The sequence below is a fragment of the Ictalurus furcatus genome, chromosome 19, assembly GCF_023375685.1.
Source record: "Ictalurus furcatus strain D&B chromosome 19, Billie_1.0, whole genome shotgun sequence".
NCBI lineage: Eukaryota > Metazoa > Chordata > Actinopteri > Siluriformes > Ictaluridae > Ictalurus > Ictalurus furcatus.
In genome coordinates, this window is record NC_071273.1 from 14,312,965 (window position 1) to 14,336,263 (window position 23,299).

Sequence of the window (23,299 nt, forward strand, 5' to 3'; positions counted from 1 at the left end):
TATTTACAGAAGCTGGATGGAAATGAAGCAAAAGACGTCCAATGGTGTTGTAATCCTAGCAGGTTCCTTGATCTATTAACGATCATGTTTAACTATTTGTAGGACTCAACAGCACTGTGTACACTGAAAAATAGCATATGCTGGTGATTAATGAATACCAATGTAACTGGTCATTAATATCAACAGTCTAAAGAGGGTAGTGAATGAATTTGGAAATTATGTAATTAAGTGCTGAATATTTAGTTGTTGTATCTCAGAAATACTGAGCATTAGTGTCACACATGCATCCATGAGTTGGGTTCATTAAAAATATATACAGCATTTATTCAGAATTGATGTACCTGACAATTTGCCATTTACAGATTATATATGGCCGATATTGTTGCAATTCACAGTAAAGCTGGTTCTCTCGTCCTCATTTTTTTTTTTTTTGTTTTTTTTTTAGTCCTTTTCCTTTTTCCTTGGTGGCTTCAGGCCAGCCAAAGCCTCTGAACTCCAGGCAGTCCACTGCATTATGGGAAATATAGTAGGCATTCTCCATAGCAGCTGGGCTCAGAATATCCACTGCTGGTTTTGTGCATGTAGTACTCGCTGACCTTTTCTTAGATGGCCGTTTTTTGTCACTCTTTTTCCTAGGTTTGGCACTATGGGACTTGGACTTTTTGGTTCCTTTAGGCTGTAAAAAACATTGGGGAATGCATATTAGGGTTTTCAGTCATCCATGTCAGTAAGTTGTCTAGTAATGGTATGAGATTATTTATATAGACAAAACATCATCAGATTTTCACAGAAGTCCTAAAAGTAGACAAAGAGATCCCAATTATACAAATGAGACAAAGTGATCCAATATTACATCTGTGAGTGGCAAAAGTATGTGAACCTCTAGGATTAGCAGTTAATTTGAAGGTCAAATTACTGTCAGGTGTTTTCAATCAATGGGGTGACATTATGTGTGAGGACAGGGGTCTGATACGTGTCTCATGGCCCGAATAAGTAAGAGTTGAACGTCATGAGGCTGCAAAAGTTTACAAAACCATCTCTAAATAGTTTGGTCTCCACCAATCCACAGTCAGACAGATTGTGTACAAATGGAGGAAATTCAAGACCCTTATTACCCTCCCCAGGAGTGCTCAACCAACAAAGAGAAAAATCCCTCCAAGAGCAAGTGGTAATTGTTCACGAGGTCACAAAGGATCCAGGGTAACTTCTAAGCAACTAAAGGCCTCTCTCACATTGGCTAATGTTAATGTTCATGAGTTCACCAGCAGGAGAACACTGAACAACAATGATGTGCATGGCAGGGGTGCAAGGAGAAAGCCACTGTTCTCCACAAAGAACACTGCTGCACATCTGCAGTTTGTGAACATGGACAAGGCAGAAGGCTATTGGAAAATATTTTGTGGATGAGAGCAAAATATAACGTTTTAATGAGAAAAGTTATGTTGGGAGAAAACACTGCATTCCAGGATAAGAACCTTATCCCATCTGAGGTTTGGGCCTGTTTGAATTGCCTTTACTGATGGAACAATTAATTCTGAATTATACCAGCGAATTATAAAGGAAAATGTCAGGACATCTCTCCATAAACTGAAACTCAAGAGAAAGTGGGTCATGCATCAAGACAACGACTTTAAGCACACAAGTAATTCTACCAAATTCAGTGGCCAAGTCAAAGTCCTGACCTTAATCCAATAGAAATGTTGCGGAAAGTCCTGAAGCAAGCAGTTAATGTGAGGAAACCCACCAACATCCCAGAGTTGAAGTTGTTCTGTTCTGAGGAATGGACTAAAATTCCTCCAAGCCGATGTGCAGGACTGATCAACAGTTACCGGAAACGTTTAGTTACAGTTATTGCTGCACAAGGGGGTCACACTGGTTACTGAAAGCAAACAGTTCACATACTTTTTGCTCATTCACAGATGTGTAATATTGGATCATTTTCCTCAATAAATAAATGACAAAGTATAATATGTTTGTCTCATTTGTTTAACTGGATTCTCTTTATCCACATTTAGGACTTGTGTGAAAATTTGCTGATGTTTTATGTCATATTTATGCAGAAATATAGAAATTTCTAAAGGGTTCACAAAGCATCACTGTACATACCAGGCTACATTTAGACAAAGAAAAACATTTTCTAATCTTTGTGTTTTGTTTCTCATGACCCATACATGACTCATATCCTAATGTTATGCTGACTTACCATTCTCAAGTGTCAGCTTTTCTCAGGTGAGTACTGAAAACGGTGCAAATCCCTGGAGAATAGCTATCCGCCTTCTCACGTGCGCGCGCACACACACACACACACACGCACACACACAATATATATATATATAATATATACTTTCACATTGTACAGTATGAACCTATAAATGCGCATGCGCGCGTAAAACTGTCCATTTCAACAACCGCTGCAGCATAAGGCAATTACTAATAACCAGAAAACACAAATATTATTATAGTTTAGAGAAAGACGGTCTTACCTGAGAGGAGAATTACACCATGGGCTCTTATTCTCCGCGGAATAGCTTTGTTTAGATCAGGTTGTCCTGGAGACACGCGCGCTCCATGATTTTCACTTACCTACCGCACGAGCTCAGAGGCGACGAGATTTGGGGGCGGGGCCTGAGGTCCAGAGCTCCTCCCACATTAAATTAAAATTCAAAATAACGAAATCTTTTTTTCCGAATCTAAGAGTAATAGGTTTATAAAATATTGAACTGTATTATTTTAATTACATCTGCTGGTGCATTTGTTAATATAAATAAATAAAACACCTCAGGGAATCAGTAAACTAAAGTGAACTTGTGTAAAATGGTATATTTGCCCATGATTACGTACCTGAAAATATAATTATTGACGACTGTCCAGGCAGACGTTAGATCAGTAGGACAGGATTACAGCGTAGGTAATGGTGTGTTTAGAACGGTCAGTCTGGATACACACATTCTCTGCCTTTCTGTAATTCTCAACGTCTAACTAACTATAAAACCAAAATAGGAAGAACAGGAAGCATCCTGCTGGAGGAAGCATTTCCCCACAATGACCAACCGACATTTTTTGAGATGTTAAGTGGTCACAAATCCTGTTCCTGGAGATCTACCTTCCTGAAGACTTTAGCTCCAACCATAATCGTGCCCACCTGACCATCTGATCATAATCTTGCCCACCTGATCATATAAACATTGCCTTAGGGTTGGTGACCACTGAGTTAAGGAAAAGAAATTTCTCTGTCCCACGAATACAGAAGCAACTCTTCACAGTAGTAGGGTCTAGTAGTATTCTTATAAAATATTGTTTGTTATCAGGAAATGTATTGAATACCACAGAGTATTATGAGTAAAAACAGCCTTCTCTTCAAGAGTGTCGAGGAGGAATCAACCTTTGCGTGAAGCAATGCTATTCACAGAATGGTTTTTTTTTACTACATTTACAATTTACACCCAAAGTTTCTATTAATAAATATCAGTCAATGATTGAAAAGTAAAGCATGCAATATTGTGAAAAGGTACTCTTTTTTTTAAATACTTTGACTAGTTTGTTTTCAAATCAGTTCAGTTGGCTCACCTATAAAAACCATTAAAAGAACCAACTCTTTTTGCAAAATACCCATTGACGAGTCCACAGAAACTCAACATAATCCAGTCATTTGATCACTAGGCATGAGCTTCTAATGTGGCCTTCTGAAACCTTTTCACTGGAGTGACCTGGGGCTATCTTCCCAGTCTTCGTAGATATGACTAATGTGAAATTAAAGTATTCCTCTTTTACCGTACTGTCATGGATTGTAAACATCTGGAATAAGCAGCTTTTTTGCACATTTTACTACCGAGGTCAAATTTAGCAGAGTGATTAGCAGTATGTCATGGTGTCCTCTAGGGCTACAAACTCACAACATTGGCCCTTGCAATGCTGACATCACCAAAGGAAGTAATATGCAAATATGTCCTTTACTAAATCGTTTTAATTTGTTTCTGTGATCGTCCTGACCAATTTTTAGATGTTTCAAAGCAAAGTTGTCACAGAATCTCAGCTTTTAAACAATCCAGCAAAACAAATAAGTTTGTATAGAATAGTGTAGACCAGTCAATAGCCATGGGTTCAATTAGTTCATAGCAACATCTTTTAATATATTAAGGCATATTGCAAGTGCAATATGTAGCCATATAATTACAATATCCATTCTGTGCAGCCACTAGATGCTATTGCTCCCTTTTGTTGGATCAATATCTCTGTACAGAGGCATCAGTCAAAGCATGTAATGGATCATTTTGAGCCCAGAAGAACAGAGATAATTACATATTATGAACAGACTTTTAAATTCTGTGACATTGATATTGGATAATAAGTAAGACACAATGAATAGGTGCAGCTGATTAAAAGATTAAAATATGTTCCATGACAGTTTGAAACATTTGCTTGGCGGCTCTTCATAATTCTCATATGCTGTACAGTAAAATTGCTGTTTTTTTGTTTGTTTAAACAAAGTATTGAAACTTGCATTGGTCTACAATTATTATTTATACCAGGTATGTGATGTCAGGACACAAAATGTATGCATTTTGATCATTTTTAACAAATAATAAAAAATAATCAGCATAGAAAACAATTTTGGAAATGAAGCATATAAAATCCCCTCTTGGTTGAACAACGTTCAGTAGTAAAACAAAGACTCCATTTAATCATGACAAGTGAGTGCAAGAAGAGAGAGGTGAAAGAGAGGGAGCGGGGGAAAACAGAGACAGAGGAGATGTCATAAAATCGTGTTAAAAACCAGCACCGTTATGTTGGAACCTTGCTATTTGTATAGAGGGTGATGCTATTCACCAAGGACACTTCTGTGCTTTTGTGTTGTGCTGTTAGAGCTCATTTTAAGTAGACAGTATGGTAGGCGGCTCTGACGTCTGACATACAAAAAGAAGCGTGACTTTCTCAAGGACGTTTCTCCAGTACACTGAGTGAGAGACTCTATGCAGGACGTGAGGGACAGCAGCAGTCTCTGGAAGGAATCTTTACAGACCAGTTCTTCCGGTCCTACTGACACATGAGTAATGTTTGTGGTTGCCATATTGGTCTTTTTTTTTCCTTCTTCTTTTTTTTTTTTTTAAACCAAGTCTCTTTAGCTTGACAACATGCATTCTTTTTTGTTCTATATACATATGTGAGTATGCATCAAAAATAAAAGTTTTATCAGCAGTTCCAGACTGAGAAAATTTGAAAAGAATAGATAAATAAATAAATATATACCTTCACTCTTTTTGTAGGACATACTTATAATACTTACTTCTTTTGTATTCATGTGTTTTAAAAATGGTCATTTGTATACAATGTAAAGGTTGAAATGGATATGTTGTCTTTCATGCTGTTGTCAGGAGTACACTTGAGAGGATTGTGTTTTACAAATAAAATGAGTTACCATGTCAAAACCCACACATTGTATTTGAAGAGATCTCTATTTACATGCATTCGTTTACAGGAAGAATGGCACTGGCATCGTGTGCTCTGTCTGCATGTGTGTTTGTCTGTACATGTGGGATTCTGATACCGGTTCAGTCTAATACAAGTTAACGTCTTGTTGCATTACTGGGCTTGCAGCAGGCCTTCCCATTGGATGGGTTGAGAGAAGACCTCTCTTTCCAGCCACATCTCATAGCTATAGTGGAAGTCCTCGGGCAGCTCGACTCGCTGACCCAGCACACTCTGCAGGCAGTTATCCACCGGGACAAACTCACTATTCTGGTTCTTATCATATCGCCGTGCATTGAACTTCTCAATGCTCTCCCGCAAAGCGCATTCCTCCGCCTGAAAGTCCCATGGCCGTGCGTCAATATCTGACAGATAAGGACAGAGAAGGCTATCAGTGCATTTTAAAGGGTTGAGTGTAGAGTTACAGTTGCTGCCTGATTTTTCATAATAATAAATGAATACATTTCTATTGTTGCCAATTTATTGGTTTTAACCTGATACGTGTATGATTTCTGATCTAAAGCAGAGATCACAGTGTATTTTCACATCACTAGGATGGCGCAAAAATCTAAAGATTATGGGCAGTCATTGTGTGTTATCATTTTAGAGGAAACATAGTGGTAATATTATCTAGGTAGCTGTGACTTACTGTATAACCAACATTAAGAATAAAGTGAGGCAAAAGTCTGGTACTGAATAATTTGCCATTCCCCATTTTACTTAACAAAGTCTCAAAATTAACAAACTATTTGGCTATTGCTTGATTCTGACATTCCTCCAGACCTTATTACTGTAGCAATGGTTTCTCAGATTTCTCAGTACCACCTAAGCCAGGGGTTCATAAAACTTTTCCAGGGCAAGGCCCCCCAAATGGCATTAACATTTGACCGAGGCCCCCCCTTTTGCAATATGTCTTTAAAACGCAATAAAAATACAGATTTCTGAATATATCCCCCCCCCTTTTTTTATTATTAATAATGACATCTTTACATTACATTAGGAATTGATTGTGTGTGTGTGGTTGTCTGGAGGGATGGGCACACCAAATTGTTGAGGCCCCCCGGGCGCCCTCTGGTGGCCCCCACATTGAAAACCACTGACTTAAGCTATTTTTAGATTGATCATTAGTGATCATTAGTGTGGAGTTTTACTACACATAATATATTTGTCATTTGGCTTGGGCTAGCTGTTCTTAAGCCACTACTTCAGGAACCACATCCTGACCTCTCCTATCATTCCAATTGATCATTCCATACAATCTCCAACATTATTTTTCTATGTAAGGTTTGGGGAAGTTGTAGATCACTGTAGTAATAACAAGCACGATGTATTTCCTTCTGGTTTTCAGAAGCATTATTATACCGAATCATTACTATCTAAACTGGTAAATGACCTACAGCTACAGTTTTCTATTTTGGGTTTGTTAGGATCTTCTCAGTGCAGCATTTGATACTGCTGACCATATTTTAATTGGCATTCAGGTCAGACAGACAACGTCTTGCCTGATTTAGATCTTATTCAAAAGACAATTGGCAGTTTGTTAGCATAAATTGAGATTCTTCAGAGCCTAAAAAGTGCAACATGGTGTATTAGAAGATTTTGTATTATGTCCTCTATTGGATCCATCTAAACGCTTGGATGAATAGAATCTTTCTTCAGAAAAGTCTGGTGTTATGTACTAATTGTGTCCACTATAAGATTTTTGCTTGCTTTGAAATCCAGATCAAAAATCTAGACTTGCTTAACTAGGTCCTAGTCTTGGGACTTGACTGAATTGACTTTTTTAAGCAAACTTTATGACTGCTGCTTGAAGCTGAGATAATTATAATCTATACTATATAATATATATATATATATATATATATATATATATATATATATATATATATATATATATATATATATATATATATATATATATATATTTCATTCACACTGGACATTTATATACTATGCCTATATACTGCTATAATAACCTATATTGGCTTGTATACATACTCATATGACTAATTGTGAAATACCAGTCAGTAACTTTTTAGACCATCTGTCTGAGAACACCATGGTTCTTACCATTCCCATAAGCCCAGTCATCATTTAGTCGATGCCGGACCTTCTGGTAGATTGCTGACATGGTCTTCATGTTACTCTTCCTCCACTGGCGTCCCAGGTACTTGGTCTGAATCTTGAGGAGCTTGAGGACATAAAGCTGCATCATGGCTTGCTTGACCTTCAGTGCCCTCTTCAGGATTGGAGCAGACTTAAACACCACCAGCATCTTGAGAGGAGTGCAAAGTGAGCTTCCAACAGTGTCGAAATACATGACTCCGAACTCCACAATGCCAACGGGTTTTTTCACTACTGTATCACAATGAACTCAGTATATGAAGCCTTCAGAATTATCAGACAAGTTGATCTTTGTGGTTTAAAGCAGGCTTACGAGAGCCTCATGAAGAACATGATTTTTGGTGACCTTGATGCAATGTTTAATCTCTCACCATGGTTCTGGAGTGCTTCCACTTGGTGAGTTTGTTGAGGATCCGCAGAAGGTTGATACACGAGAACAGATTCCGCCAGCAGAACTGATTATTGTCTCCAGCTTCCTGTTAATAACGCACGCACGCACGCACGCACGCACGATTATGCCGGGTTAGACATCTTTATAAATGAACAGCACTGAGAAAGAATCTATGGAGTGTTGGAATTACCAGGCTTTCAGCAGTGAGTTCAGGCATCTCATGGACCACACAATGAGGGAAATCCAGCACACAGATACTGCAGTCAGAACACATGGTGCAACGAACACTAATTAAATATGTATTAAACACACACATATTATTGGAAATGTTTGACCACAGAGAAGCGGAGGCCTAAACGAAGCCTACCTGTTTTTAGCACTGATGTAAGACATGATGTTTTGGTTGAAGAACTTGAGGATGAGAGGGATGCAGTTGGCAAATACCAGATGTTGGGACACATACTCAAACTGTGCAGGACAAAAGAAACAAAGTCATTAGCTCACCTAATAAACCTGACATTGATCACACTTTATCGAAAACGTTTCAGAAGCACAGGCTTGATCTGAATATCATTAATCATCATGTACTGTATCTTGCCTGCATTTGTCATTTTAATAGGAATATATCACACTATTATTACATTTACTATTATTATTCTGGTTGGAAAACAGAGAAAGAGCTATACCATTCTGCATTTCACAAGGCCTGCTTTTAGACTAGAGTTCTGTATGCTCTGGGATGCTGGAGGCAGGATATGAAGCAGGATATTACCAAATCATTAGGAATGTAGTGTCTAGTTTTGGGACTGCCAAGATTTAAACGTGTATGTTTGAATGTTGCTTTAGCTTTTGTTTCACATTTCCTGTTTCAGTGCATGAAGACAGTTTTTTCCACAAATTAATTAGAAGGATTATAAAGTTGCTTTCGGTTTGTAACGTAATGAGAAATGTAAATCCTCAGACAAAAACTAGCCGAGAGCCACCGCACTAAAGATCACACCAAACCTGTACATTTCTCTTCAGTCTCTTTTATTCTCTACCAGTAGATGGCATCAGTCCAATGAATTTCCATAACTCACTATAAAGTGCACTTGAATCATCATAAAAAATTGGGGGGAAAAGCTCTCGCATCATACAGGATTAGACTGCAGCATACTGACAAGACTATGCAAATTACAGCCCAGAACACTCTGTTCTCTCTTCGTCTTTTTTCGTTTGCCAGAATCCATGTCTATTTTTCATCATCATTCTCATGCTCCTATTAAAGAGGTGTTTCATGTTGGATGGCTCAGATCTGGTAAGACCCGAGTGCTAGATCAGGCCAGGTGAAGAAGGCAGCGTATAATCGTCTCTGCTGCAGCCAGTGTGTAACACGGGGGATATAAGCTACCTGAAAATAGGACCTAAATCCCCTCACTGAAGAATATGAGAGATGTGCCCTTCATCAGAGGAGCTGATGTTCATTTATCTCCCTCTCACTTCTGTTACTGCTAGAGCTGAATGTCAGCTTGACTGTGTGCATATAAGCACTGCTTAGGATCGGTTAGCCGCAGGAGGCAAGAGAGAAAAAAAGAGAAATTAACCAGAAAATGAGAGAGAGAGAGTCTCTGACCTGGTATATATGGTTAAGTTTGAAGTGTTTCAGCAGGAGGAGAAGCAGTGCAGAAATGGCCTTGACAATGATCTCCTTGTGTCTGTTCACATCAATGCCAAGCTTCATACTCTGGAGGACAGTGATGCTGTTTCCAGCACATACAAGTTATTAAACATTTTTGTGGAAAATATGCAATATGTCTCCCTGCTCTGCAGTGTTAGTGTCATGTGTGCGTGCGTGTGTACTTACGGCATCTCTTCAGGAAGAACATCAGCCAGGATGTTGATGGAGTCCGTCTTAGCTTTAGAGGTTGGAGCTGCAGCCAGAAGAAGCTTCAACAGGGCAATCTAAAAACCATAACCGTGGAAACACGTGAAAAAGTTCTGAGTAATGGCTAAAATAAATGAGTACACAAAGACAGAACTGCTGTCAGATTAATCTGATGATTGGAACAGCAAGAACAGTCTTGATGATGTACAGATTCACAGTAAAACAGGCCCAGCTTTGGTCCGAGCGAACATTCCCACTAGCGGCGCAATTACAACAATTCAGTTCATGACCCCGCATATATTTTTGTAAAACAAATACGTAGTATACCAAATGAGTAATAGTTTGGTAGGAATTCAGGGGGTTCATGGGTGAGGAGTGAGATGGAAAATACCAGCAATAAATATTTATAAGACTTGAGCAGATATGCCAACCTTTACAGATTTTGCATAGGATTGCATTGTAAAACTGGAATACGCTGGAAAACACTCCAGAATACACCAAAAGCGCTGTCTTTGTTCATAATAAAAATGGCGGATGAGCCACTCAACGTTTGCACGACTGTTTTGAACTCTCTAATATTAACTGACACTCTCTGGAAGCCCTGTCCTTCCCCCCATTTCACATTAGTAATGTTTTGGCCAGTACTTGTGGTGCTTGAAAAATGAATTGAAGTGGCGGCCTCGCTTTCTGCCAAGGAATCCGGAGAATGCTTTGAGTACACAGAACTTTTTTTTTTTTTTTATGGAAGAAAGTTCTTAAAAACTAGGAAGTGGGCCTCATGGGGCAAAAGCTTGAATACGACTGATATAAAGCATACTAGATTTTATTGAAAGGTAGGTCTACAGGGAGGTTGTCCCTGGTCTAATACTATCCTGTTTCTTTCTTTGTGAAGGCTTATATACAGAATTGGATGTAAGATTCAGTGGTCCCATCACATTATCGAACACAATGCTATCAGAGACTCTGGTAATGTAAACATACCAACTAAAGACACAGATTTTACATGTAGTCATTATAGGTATGAGAGTAATCGCAGGTTTTACAATCAGATTTGATCATAAATAAATACCACACATAACCAAGATGGAGAAAAACCTTTCTAATCTTTTCCTCAGTCCCTTCTACTGTATGGTCCTTCTAATGTATACAGTACACTGGTCATGACTGTTACAATCACGACAGCTGTTTTTGTTTGTAATATCAGTCAAATATTAGTCAAATGTCCTGTGAAAACAAACAGTCATTGACTAGCTTGAGTAATGAAAACCATGATTCTAAACCTCAAACAGTCTGCATCTCCCTGCTCCATGACAAGACAGTTTGGCGTGACAGTCCACAATTTATATCTATAAAAATCTATATCTGTTTGTATAAATCTGTATCTATTTCTTACACACAGTTTTTAGATTAATCCATCTGGCTGAATTGATATCTTTTTTATTATTATTATTATTATTATTATTATTATTATTAAATCTACCCGTTCTTTTTTACATCCAATGAGCACCCTGTGACCCATCAGCAGATATATTAACACAGAGTAAAATGGATATGGACCTACATACCACATACTGAGAAAGGCTCGGAAGCATTCCCACATATAGGCTTTCTGCAGGTGTCTCATCCACTTCCTCCTCCCCCTAGTCAATCAGAGCATTAGGTGAATCAGAATGACAACCCCAGCAGCTGTATCAGCATAAAACTGCATTTATGAACATTCACCATGGTCATGGGGCACTGCTGCAGTTCCTCCTCTCGCTTGATCTGCACTTCGGCAATGGAGACATACTTGTGCTGTGAAAGGCAAAAGATAGAAAGGAAGAGTGTATTACCGCAATCTTGTCCATGAGTGACAGATGTAACAAAGACATTTCAATGGACGGTAGCTTGTCAAACACTGAGCTCTTCACTATGAATTTTCATTCCACCACTGATTAATCTGTCACTCACAGTTCAGAATTACATTTTATTGGTACTCCTGAGAAGCCAAAAGTGGCTCCTGTGATCTGCCACCTCACAAAGTTCAGTGATCTGTTTCTAATAATCATTATTCATTATTAAGACATGATTAGTTGGCTGAGGTATCTCTATCATTGGAACTAAATTATTTTGGGGTGTCTTGCAGGGCTGGATGCAAAAACAGTTCTTAACAGGGCTAATTTTCTGGGAGTACAGCACCCACCAGTCTTCAACTGAATTTTCACATAAAATCATTTTTGCTTCCTGCCTCTCTAAGATACTCTTATATTATTTATATATATATATATATAATATATATATATATATATATATATATATATATATATATATATATATATATATATACACACACACACACACACCCAATTTGCTTGTATTTCCTAATTTGTAAGTCACTTTGGATAACAGCGTCTGCTAAATTAATAAATATAAATGCAATCATGTTACTGACCTGTTGCTAATTAACCTAATTAGTTGCATGTTCCTACAGCTGTTTCTTTTTAGTAACACTTACTTTTCCAGCCTCTTGTTGCCCCAGTCCCCACTTTTTTCTTTTTTTTTTTTTAAGACGTGCCATCAAATTCATAATTACCTTATTTTTTCCTTAAAATTATATATTTCCTCAGTTTCAACATCTGATATGTTTTCTGTGTTCTATTGTGAATAACATATGGGTTTATGAGATCTGCAAATCCCTGCATTCTGTTTTTATTTACATTTATTTACATGTTACACAGCATCCCAACTTTTTTGGAATTGGGGTTGTATGATTTCACTAAACATTTTTTAATTCATCATCAGTTTACACATAGAAGGGTTTTATAATTTCTATCATTTCTATTAGTGCTATTACTATAATATTATGCTATATATTACTTAATATAAGTATTAAAAATACTGCAGAAGTGGGTTTCCCATTAGTTAAACTAATACAACTTTGTACATTCTTTTGTATGTTCACTGTTTTATATCTATTTGTGATTATGATGCAGAGCATGCTGTCAGTCTGGCTTTAGTATTTAATTTTCACTGTTGAAAAAATGACTGTTGCATTTTATATCTTCCATTGCTGTTAGCAAGAATTGGCGATTTAAATCCTGACTAGTAAAAGAAGCTATTTTACTTAGTAACACAGATGCTGGGTAGAACTGACTGCTCCAGTGTCCCCACGGTTACTGTAGCACACTGCAGCATTTTACATGTTCTTGCCATGTCCGTGTAGGTTTCCTCTAGGTTCTTCGGTTTCTCCCACCTCCAGAAACATGCACGTAGGCTAAATTGCACATTGCCTAGTTGCCTCGTGTGTGTGCATGGTGTCCTGACTGTTTCCAGGATCGGCTCAGGATACACCTCGACCATTCTTACAAGCTAAGCTTGTTAGTTGTACCCAAGCATATCCTTGGTTGGTGCGACGTGTATAAAGTCCTCTCTAATCATTTAACTCAAAACTGCCTTAGTGAAGAGCGGTAGAACCTGTTAAGACCTGTGTAATCCTGATTTACAGCCAACTCTTATGGCCAGTACCAAAAGAAATTCAGAAGCAATGTGCAAGGATAAATAAAACAGCACGACTGAGGGATTTTAAGACTTTTTAAAAAATATATTTTACAAGTTTTTAAATGCAAATGATCAGATATTATATAGAAAAATGTATATAAGCAAATATTTCAGTTATCTAAGTATGAAAATACTTCAAAAATCAAATGTGCCTTACCTGTTTAAGAGTCTTCACACTCTCATGAATGGGTCTGGGCAACCCAACCAGGGTCTCTGTATCACTGCAAAAGTAATGAAAACCAGCTTAGCAATGAAAGCCAACATTCATGCATCACATCTCACTAGATTACAGCATGCAGAATTGGAGTGTGTCAAGGTAAAGCCTGATGTCATCTTCACTAACACTGTTATTGTCAGATTCTCATTAAGGCAGGAGTTAAGCTAAGCTGAGCGAAGCTGTAAGCTCAGACTCACCTTCCCAGGGTGAAGCCAATAAACTTGTTCCTGCTGGTCTCTAGAAAATGCTCAATGTCTTTCTCTCTGTGGAGGAGATAAGAGAAGAGGACAGTTCTTAAACACTGGAAAAGCAAGAAGATGCATATATGAGCAGTATATGCACATCATGAGAATTCTAGCAGGGAATATAAAATTGCTGGAGAGTGTGATGTTGATGACCTGGGCGTGAACTATAAAAAGAGGAAGCTCGGTTCGAATGATAGGGGACGCAGATGTCACAAGAAAAACCCATAGAACCCATTTTGTTAAGTAAGAAATAAGACACAAAAGCGGTGTACTGTTATAGGAAAATAATTAGCGACAGGGTGGTGTGCTACCATTACTGTTGTTGCCCAACTGTTGATTATTTTCCAATAATAGCACATCCCAAAGAGTTTTACTCTTCTTATACTACAGCAATCTTTGATTTATTAACGAATGGCATATCATGCTTTTTGGCCTAATAAAATGAATCAGAGCATATAGTAACTGGCCGAACATGTTTATAAGTATTTGTTATAGTTTTCCCCCATTGTGACCAGTGTCAGGGAAATGTCTACTCAGAGAAAACCTTCAATGTGGTGAAACAGAACTTGTAAATGGGGTGATGTAGACGCTGGCATTCAACCAGTCAGAACAACATGCTGTCCCTATCCTATTCTGCCTCTCTTGACTAGCATTCACGTATTCTAGCCCATGTACTAATGTACATGTGCTTTAGGGGTGTGGCTGTTAAGGGAACCCTAAAAGCAGGGTCTGTATTTGTTTGGATTTTGAGTTTTAACATAGTTAACTTCAGCTAGGTTCTAGCAAAATCTACTACTCATTTAAATATTAAGCCAATCGGATTTGCAGACTCAAACTCCGTACTTGGTCACTGGTAAATATTGGTTGTCATACATGTTTTTGTGTCTTGAAATTTGCATTCCTAGTTCTGATGGTTGAAACTATGGTGCACTGCACCTAATAACTACATGCATTCCTACATAACCACCTCCTCAGCATGTGAGCATGAGCTTTGTCATTCTTAATTTGCCGAATTCACATGAAAAACATGTAAATATGGATGCAATAAAAATGGTGTTAATACCCATCTTAGGGGATATAATGGCAAATCCAAAATAGGATCATAAGAGGGATGGTGGCTTTACAATGAGATTTTTTTTGTTGTTATTTTTAAAAATCAAAAATCAACTTGTGCATATGACATTTTTCCCATATAAACCAGAATGTAGGCGTCACTAGGTGTTTAAAGACAATATCTCTTTACTATGCTAGACCCTTAAAGCCTCATCTTCCTGTCGCCCTCTCCCTGTCTCTCTGTATTATTACACAAGCAGTACAGCTCACTGAGACACAGTACGCTCCACTAATATTGGCACCCTTGGTAAATATGAGCAAAGAAGGCTTTGAAAATTATCTTTATTGTTTAACCTTTTGATCTTTTGTTAAAGAAATTCACAAAAATACTCTGCTCTCATGGATATCAAACAATTGCAAGCACAACACAGGTTTATCACCTCTATGAAGTCGCATGAGAAAAAATATATTTGAAGTATATTCCCATTGATATTTTAAATTTTATTAGTACACCTGGGTGACTAGGAACAGGAAATTGTTCAACCATGATTTCCTGTTTCACAGGAGTATAATATGAGGTAACACATAGGACAAATTCCCTTAGTCATTCATAACAATCCAAGGAATATAGCCATGATGTGCAGCAAAAGGTTGTTGAGCTTCACAAAATGGGAAGTGTCTATAAGAAAATAGCACTATCATGGCAATAATTAAGAAGTTCCAGTCAACTGGAAATGTTATGAATCAACCTGGAATTGGACATGTGTCTATATTGTCTCAACGCACTGTGAAGAGGATGGTTCGAGTGGCCAAAAAATCTCCAAGGATCACAGCTGGAGAATTGCAGAAGTTAGTTGCTTCCTGGGATCAGAAAGTCTCCAAAACTACAGTCTGAAGTCACCTACATCACCACAAGTTATTTGGAAGGGTTTCAAGAACAAACTCAAGCATCTTCAGTTTGCCAGACACTACTAGAACTTCAAATGGGATCGGGTTCTATGGTCAGATGAAACCAAAATAGAGCTTTTTGGTAATAAACACCATAGGTGGTTTTGGAGCACCATTTAGCCACGGTTAAATATGGTGGTGGCTCTTTAATGTTTTGGGGCTGTTTTTCTGCCACAGGACCTGGAAATTTTGTTAGGATACATGGCTTCACAGACTCAACAGATCAAATATCAACAGATATTAAATGAAAACCTGACTGCCTCTGCCAGAAAGCATAAAACGGGTCGTGGTTGGATCTTCAAGCAGGACAATGATCCAAAACATTTTTTAAAAAATCAACACAAAAATGGTTTACTGACCACAAAATCAAGGTCCTGCCATGGCCATCCCAGTCCCCTGACTTGAAACCCATAGAAAACCTGTGGGGTGAACTGAAGAGGAGAGTCCATCAGCTTGGACCTCGAAATTTGAAGGATCTGGAGAGATTCTGTATGGAGGAATGGTCTCAGATCCCTTGCCATGTATTCTCCAACCACATCAGGTATTATAGGAAAAGACTCAGAGCTGTTATCTTGGCAAAGCGAGGTAGCACAAAGTATTAAAGGGTGCCAACATTTTTTTTTTTGATAAACCTGTGTTTTGTTTGCAATTGTTTGGTACCCATGAGAGCAGCATATTTTTGTGATTTTTTTTAACAAAAGATCAAAAGGTTAAACAATAAAGACAATTATTCACAACCTTCTTTGCTCATATTTACCAAGGGTGCCAATATTAGTGGAGGGCACTGTACATTTCATGGTTGAACATATTTGTAAACCAAGCTTTTTGGTAAGACTAGGACTGTATTCCCAGCCATATTAGCTTCCAATCCATCCTCTCTCTCTCTCTCTTATGTTCCCAGCCCACACTGTCATGCATTATTCATGTCCCAGGTGCAGACTTCAGTAAGGTTGCTCTTTTCCAGAACTGGCACAGTGACAGGGTAAAACCTGTCTTCAGCAGACAGAATACACTAATGAGAGTTTGTATTAACATTCAGATCTGTTTCATGTGCCACTTCATGTTCTCTTTACTGCTTTTTATAAAATGCAGATAAGCTGGTTAATAAAAAAAATAGGCAAAAGCATTAGTAATGAGTTAAGTAGGTGAACTACATTTTCTGTAAGCACTATCATATCAGTTTAAGAAAATCATGAGAAGAGATGGAGTTTCGGCCTCACCGGACTTTAGGTGCCCACGGTAGCCCTTTGGGGAAGGTCACTCTCTCAGTAGGAGGCCGCAGAGGGGGTGGAGGAGGAGGGGGCTGGATGATGACATCACGGTCGAGGGGGTCAACCTCACCCTCTATTCCACTGTCCACATCCTCAGCGTCATCATCTTCATCCCGAGCGTCGTCATTTTTAAAGGGGTCCCGCTCGTTGTAGGTGTCCAGGCTGTCCTGCTTGACCAGAGGCTGTAGGACAGGAAGAATGTGTGTTGACCACCTTCAGACCACTTCATACACCCTAAAAGGGTCTATATACACCCTGATGCCGAGTCTCTCTGTGAAGCAGAACACCTAGGACTGAGGTTTTGTATAACGTTAATCAAATTCACATAATATGAGCAATATGTCGAAAATATTTCATATATAAATATAAATTTTGTTTTTATTGAAACATAGTTTGGCATTATAGTGACAATTATTATACACCTCCAGTCAAGTGTTTAAAAACCCTCAAAATTTCCTTTGCTTTGTTACAAAAAATTAACCATTTCACTAAAGACTTTATATTTATGGAATTGGCAGGCTTAGAAGGAGTAGGAGGGATCTGTAGCTGGGGATAGAGAAGTCTGGGCTGACCTTCTCGGCCTGCTGCCACCACGACCTTCACCAGGAAAAGTGGACGGAAAATGAATGAATGAAATTTCACCTATTTCTGTCTTGGATACTTTGCTTCACAAATTTAAAATCGAGTCCTTTGTTTAAAGTTTAACCAATATGTTAATATGGGGTCCTCAGAAAACTTTGACTGGAAGTGTACATGAAGTTCTGGTATGGCAAAATTGAGAGAGACTAACATCAGGGTGACATTTACAGCCACTCTCCCTGTTAACGGAGTCACTTTCCTTTCCACATCACGTTTTCTCTCACGCCACAATTCTGAAATCGTCTTTCTCACACACAACATTCATTATCTCTTGAAACTCCTCAGGTTAGAGCCCATCTCATAAACTTACCGATCCACTGAGCTTCCGGGAGGAATATGAACCCTTGTTGTGGCCCAGAACACTTCAGCAAAAATTCCACACTAATTTTTGTGCATTCCAGTAGTGCATGTTTCATTCAGCAAAGGCACAAACAAATCAACAAGTTCCTTATCTGTAGTGCTGTTTAAATGGATGAATGGCAAAGTCCAGAGCAAGCATCAGGCATGGGTTGCATTAGTGGAAAAGGTGTGTGTGTGTGCCTTTTTTTTTCCTCTGGTGTGATGCATGGGCATGTGTGTGGTGGTCAGGTGGTTGTAGTGCTGTGGCTATGAATCTGCTATGACCGGCTGCTGCCTATGAAGAAAGCCATTCTGGTACCTAGTCTGCTAGTGGGTGTGTATATATATGATCTTTAGGTCTAAAACAAGGTGGAGATGGAGGGACATGAAAGTAAAGGACAGAACAGACGGAGACAGAAAGAGCGCTAATGTCTGGCACATTTACTACACAGTTCAGCCAGCCTTAAGCTTTAATGCTTATTAAGACCTCCCACCACTGAAGGCCTTCTTTTATACTCAAAAGAGCAAACTGCAGTGAATGAGGGAGGACAGAGGAGTGCAACAGCCCAAGACAGAGAGAATGCACACAAAAGGGGATCTGGGTAAAGACCTGCTTCTTGGCAAAGGGACTGTCTCCTTCCAAGCTATCAACAAAGGCACTCTGTAGGAACACAAGGAAGAAACGGGGATGAGCAATAAGAGAACGCCAGAGAGAGAGACAGACAGAGAGAGGCTGAGGAAGAACACAGAGAGAGAGACAGCAGGGTTGAAAGGTTAGAGAAAATGAGATCTAACAGAAATAAGGTCCTCTCGTGTACGCTGTATACGAGGCAGACGGGTCAGTGAGTATATTACTAGAGTTCACTCGCATCGCTTCCCTGACACTGCAGTGCTACTGCAATGTGTGAATGACAAGTCAGTTAGTGCTGCAGTGTGGGGGGGGGAAAGCAGATGTGGTGTGTGAGTGTGTGCACAGTCATTAGCCTAGGCTGGTGTGTAATATACAATACACCAGGCATGCAGGAATTGTGTGAGCTGAAGAATCTATTTTCTGGATTGGTTCATTGTAACTGCTAAAAAAAAAAAAAAAAAAAAAAAAAAAAAGAGAAGTAAATATAAAATGTTGTTAGGAGGTGTTTGTTTTGTGTTTTATTTAAATACATTTTTTCCTATCCAATCTATATTATCTTGTAACGTTAGTCTTCGTCACGCATGGGTCGCACAGTTAATATCAGTATTCTGTAGTTTGCAGTCCACACATCCCATTTCAAGATGAGAATTTCTGATATTTTTACAAGACTGCATCAAACCAAAATGACTGTGCTACACTTCATACTACACAAGGTACAATAATTAGTCTACATAAGTTAACTGATGCCAATGTGTAGTGTTCACTACTAGTGTATAAGATTTTCAGATTTCATCCAATTTTGTTTATCATCATAACACATAGTCGCAGCCCCGGATACAGATCATCTGATATCCTTTGTGCACTTTTCTGTTCAGAATCTGATTTGCTCTCTGTAATTCAATGTATATTCAATTCAGTGAACTAAAAAAAATTACATAATGAGCTTTTTTGGAGCAAGATTTTATTTCACTGGCGTAAAAAAAAAAGTTTATGGAGTCCCATCTTGTATTGTTATTCAAGAGTTTTGATTGAAGCACTTAGTTAGTGCCCTCTTACTGTGAAAGTATGAAGCGCTTAGCCAGCCCTCTCGGAAAGGGAAACTTTCTGTTGTAGTGATCTACAGAGTGTTTTCTAGGTTCCCCGAGAAGAACAAACCTTCAAGGTGCTAAATGGAAACTTTTTATTTTTATCATTTGGGCTCTAAAGTGTAGTATTGTGTTGCTGTATACTTATTCCATGGTTTTCTTTTACATTATAAAATGGATTGTTGTTGGTCTGCAGTAACAGTTGCTTTGGCATGGCTAAATTGTGTCTTTATCTCAATTATACAAATTGCTCTCTATTAGCCATGATTTCTTAAACACATTCTGTTTGATTTAAAAAAAATGTATTTAATGGAATAAAATTTAGTTTGGTACATGTCCTCCTTGCAAACTTCCCCAGTTCCTACTGTATCCTGAAAGATCTACAAATATCCAGTTTTGTTTATTTTGAATCCTCACTTGTGTTGCATGTGTGTTATATTGGTTCTGAGGATGTGTTTTGTATTCAGTGTTCCAGGGAAAGAAAATGTATTGACAGATATGTACACATATGCAAATTTCTACATATTCTGGTGTGTGTGTTATACCCTGCGACTCCTGCGTCCTCTTTTCTGCTGCTGCTGCTGTTCAATGAGCTCCATGGCAGTGGCTGGTGGTGAGACTGCTCTCATGCTCCTGACCACTTTAATACTGTCCTCGGGGAGTGGTGGCAGACGCAGCTTCTCTCTCCCTTTAACCTTCATCTCCTGCAGCTCCTCAAAACCGCCCAGAGTGAACTATAATACACACATGCACACACACACACACACACACACACACACACACACACACACCCCACTGGAAAAATCTGTCAACGTATCTGTCATACAGTAGCTGTCATTAATTATGTCATCATCAAGTCAAGATTATTTTTAGTCATACAAAAGTTAAGTAAGCACAAATAAAGGCAGACGGTCATGGCATTGGTGTGCATGTGGTATTTTTATCCAGAATTTAAGAATTCAGTAAACCAAACAGGAACAGCTTAACTGCAAAATTCAATTAAATTCAATTGTATTTGTATAGCACTTTTTACAATGGACATTGTCTCAAAGCAGCTTTACAGAAACATATAAACACTGGATACAGATTTTAAGTGTGTAAATCTATCCCTATTAAGCAAGCCGGTGGTGACGGTGGCAAGGAAAAACTCCCTAAGATGTTAAGAGGAAGAAACCTTGAGAGGAACCAGACTCAGAAGGGAACCCGTCCTCATCTGGGTAACAGTGGATAGTGTAAAGGTAAAGAGGGGGGTTTTGTTTAAAACCAGCTAGAGGTGTGGTAAGACATGCTGTGGTGATATCAAATCAAATGATTTGACCAATCAAATGGTCTCCTCTCAGAGTGTATGGCTCAGCACAGTGATATTTTTATAAAGATACTGTAAGTGATTAGATTACGCTAGAAACTGTGTAAATGGCGGAAATAACAATTTTTTCTTTTTTTTTTTTTGCCTGCTCATGCACTTTTATGGACTTCTGCTGTTGTAGCAGATTGGCCTCATGCTTTGGCGTGTTGTGCTTTCTGAGATGCTTTTCAACTCACCACGGTTATTCTCCTCTGATCTCGCTCATCGACAGTGCGTTTCCACCCACAGAACTGCCGCACGCAATGTTTTTTTTTTTTTTTTTAACCATTCTGGTAAACTCTAGATACTGTTGTGAGTGAAAATCCTCAGCAGTTATAAAATACTCAAATCAGCCTGTCTGGCACCACTGAATGCTACATGCTACAGTCATGCTACAGTCATGCTACAGTCACGGAGATCATATTTTTTACCAATTCTGATGTTTGATGTGAAAGATGAACAGCAGCTCTTCAACTGTATCTGTATTACTTTATGCACTGCACTGCTGCCACATGACAGGCTGATTGTTTAACTGCATTGTTAAGCAGGTGTTATGTGTGCATGTGTTCCTTTTTCTTTTCATTCCTTTAAAAGTGCATGATGAGGATATAGCGTGCATTCACAAAGCCGAGTTGTTTGTGATAGGACAGGACTTTTAAGATTTTTAAATCAGGTAAATACCACTTTGGCTTTATGTCCGCCTAACAAAGATGCTGTGATGTACACACAATTTTGGACCAAAGATTGAAAGTAGCACTGCTGGCATATATTAAATGTCATAACGTCTATTAGAGTGCTCCAGGAATGAGTCCTAACACCTGGAAATGGGTTAGCATTTTTTGCCCTTCCAGGTCCGTCGTCACGAATCAATAGGTTTTGAATGGGTTTTTTGGTTTAATGCCTGAAATGAGGTCTGTGGTGAACACAAGCTCAAGGCATTTTCACATTTTATTCTACGACATACATCAGTAATACCACACTCATGTTTTTGTTAAGCTTTTACGTGTTTTGAAAAAGACGGTTGCTAACATGTGGCTAAAATGGGACTACAGAGGTTGTCAGGAATATTAAAAGTCATCACACCGAACAGGAAAAACTCATCTACTACAGCCTCGTTGTGTTTATACTCACGCTCTTGCAGACTATTCCAACTCAAACTTTCCAACTTTTAGATTGATGGTATTTTTCAATTGTACTGTTTTTTTTTTTTTTTTTAAATAAAGATTGAAAGAGTTGTTGGAAGCTTACTGGTGGTGACATTGAAGTCATGTGACCATAGTGTAGTTTCTTTTATAGACTAACTTTAGCTTTTTACTTCGAAACTAAGATTATGATTAGAGATGCACTGATGTATCGGCCAATAAAGGCTATTTTTCACGCTATGCGCCATCGGCCGATAGTTTAAAAACATCCAATGATCAGGGCCGATTGTATCCTGTCAATCAAAAGAGGGCGGGAAAATGCATCGATTTCGTGCTGTGTGTAAAGATGACATCTCTTTTGTGGAATGACGACAAAACTGCAGTTTGTATTCTCCGTCAGCTCTGCACTGCTACAATTTTACACCGGATGCTGCAGCAGTGAAGCGGGAGTTTTGGCGTAGTCAATTTTTTTTTTTCCCGCGGTGCTCAAGCTGAATTAAAGCGCCAGTTAACCGCTGAAAGATTTAAATGAAGGCGAGTTGACAAAAAATATATATATACACAACTCTGACCAGTACAGTCTTCCACAGCAGCAGTAGCACTTTCTTCATTGGGAAGTGGGGGGCACTCATGCTGCAGAACTTGGTTACCATGGTGAAGAGGAGAAGGGCAAAGGGCTCCCCATTGTAGAGTGGTGAACCTATGATGGGGAAGGCAGGTTAGTCACAGATTACAAGGTCAATTTTATACACTCACACACACACTCACTCACCCAGCTCGGTTCTGAAGGATTCTTGAGCCTTCCGCCACTCCGGCTTGTCGTCTCCTGTTTCCACCCGAATCGTCTCCACCATCAGATACATGATGCTCAGCAGAACCCTGCCCAACACACATTTTTAATGTGTGTGTGTGTGTGAGAGAGATGATGTGCATCAGTGTATGTGTATGATACATGTCCTTCTATTAAGGTCTCATCAGAATTCACCCTGTGTCTTTAGCTGC

The 23,299-nt window shown here is 38.8% G+C and overlaps 2 protein-coding genes across 8 annotated transcripts in view; both read right to left on the reverse strand.

Annotated features, from left to right (window-relative positions):
- Nucleotides 1-299: 299 nt before the first annotated feature.
- Nucleotides 300-2,725, reverse strand: LOC128622988 (small lysine-rich protein 1). 2 transcript variants are annotated; one of them, XM_053649789.1, is made up of 3 exons: nt 2,484-2,725; nt 2,204-2,274; nt 300-676 (listed from the first exon to the last, which is right to left on the reverse strand). In XM_053649789.1, the coding sequence occupies exons 2-3, from the start codon at nt 2,204-2,206 to the stop codon at nt 416-418; spliced, it is 264 nt and encodes an 87-aa protein (XP_053505764.1). In that variant the 5' UTR covers nt 2,207-2,274; nt 2,484-2,725; the 3' UTR covers nt 300-415. The 2 variants fall into 2 exon arrangements, with proteins under 2 accessions (XP_053505764.1, XP_053505765.1); XM_053649790.1 differs by having other exon boundaries at nt 2,204-2,277.
- A 1,014-nt stretch (nt 2,726-3,739) lies between these two features.
- strip2 (striatin interacting protein 2) overlaps nt 3,740-23,299 on the reverse strand; it is a 44,408-nt gene continuing 24,848 nt past the window's right edge. For 2 of the 6 annotated variants that reach the window (XM_053649778.1, XM_053649775.1), the window contains 16 exons: nt 23,070-23,176; nt 22,870-22,997; nt 20,356-20,544; nt 18,705-18,755; nt 17,066-17,298; nt 13,797-13,862; nt 13,540-13,603; nt 11,568-11,639; nt 11,411-11,485; nt 9,825-9,922; nt 9,594-9,720; nt 8,349-8,449; nt 8,172-8,238; nt 7,962-8,066; nt 7,537-7,741; nt 3,740-5,831 (listed from right to left, as the gene is read on the reverse strand). In XM_053649778.1, coding sequence (XP_053505753.1) covers nt 5,581-5,831; nt 7,537-7,741; nt 7,962-8,066; nt 8,172-8,238; nt 8,349-8,449; nt 9,594-9,720; nt 9,825-9,922; nt 11,411-11,485; nt 11,568-11,639; nt 13,540-13,603; nt 13,797-13,862; nt 17,066-17,298; nt 18,705-18,755; nt 20,356-20,544; nt 22,870-22,997; nt 23,070-23,176 — 1,939 coding nt within the window. In that variant the 3' untranslated portion in view covers nt 3,740-5,580. Of the gene's footprint in view, nt 5,832-7,536; nt 7,742-7,961; nt 8,067-8,171; nt 8,239-8,348; nt 8,450-9,593; nt 9,721-9,824; nt 9,923-11,410; nt 11,486-11,567; nt 11,640-13,539; nt 13,604-13,796; nt 13,863-17,065; nt 17,299-18,704; nt 18,756-20,355; nt 20,545-22,863; nt 22,998-23,069; nt 23,177-23,299 lie in introns of all 6 variants that reach the window. The other 4 variants (XM_053649779.1, XM_053649777.1, XM_053649774.1 and 1 more) reach the window with 3 other exon arrangements.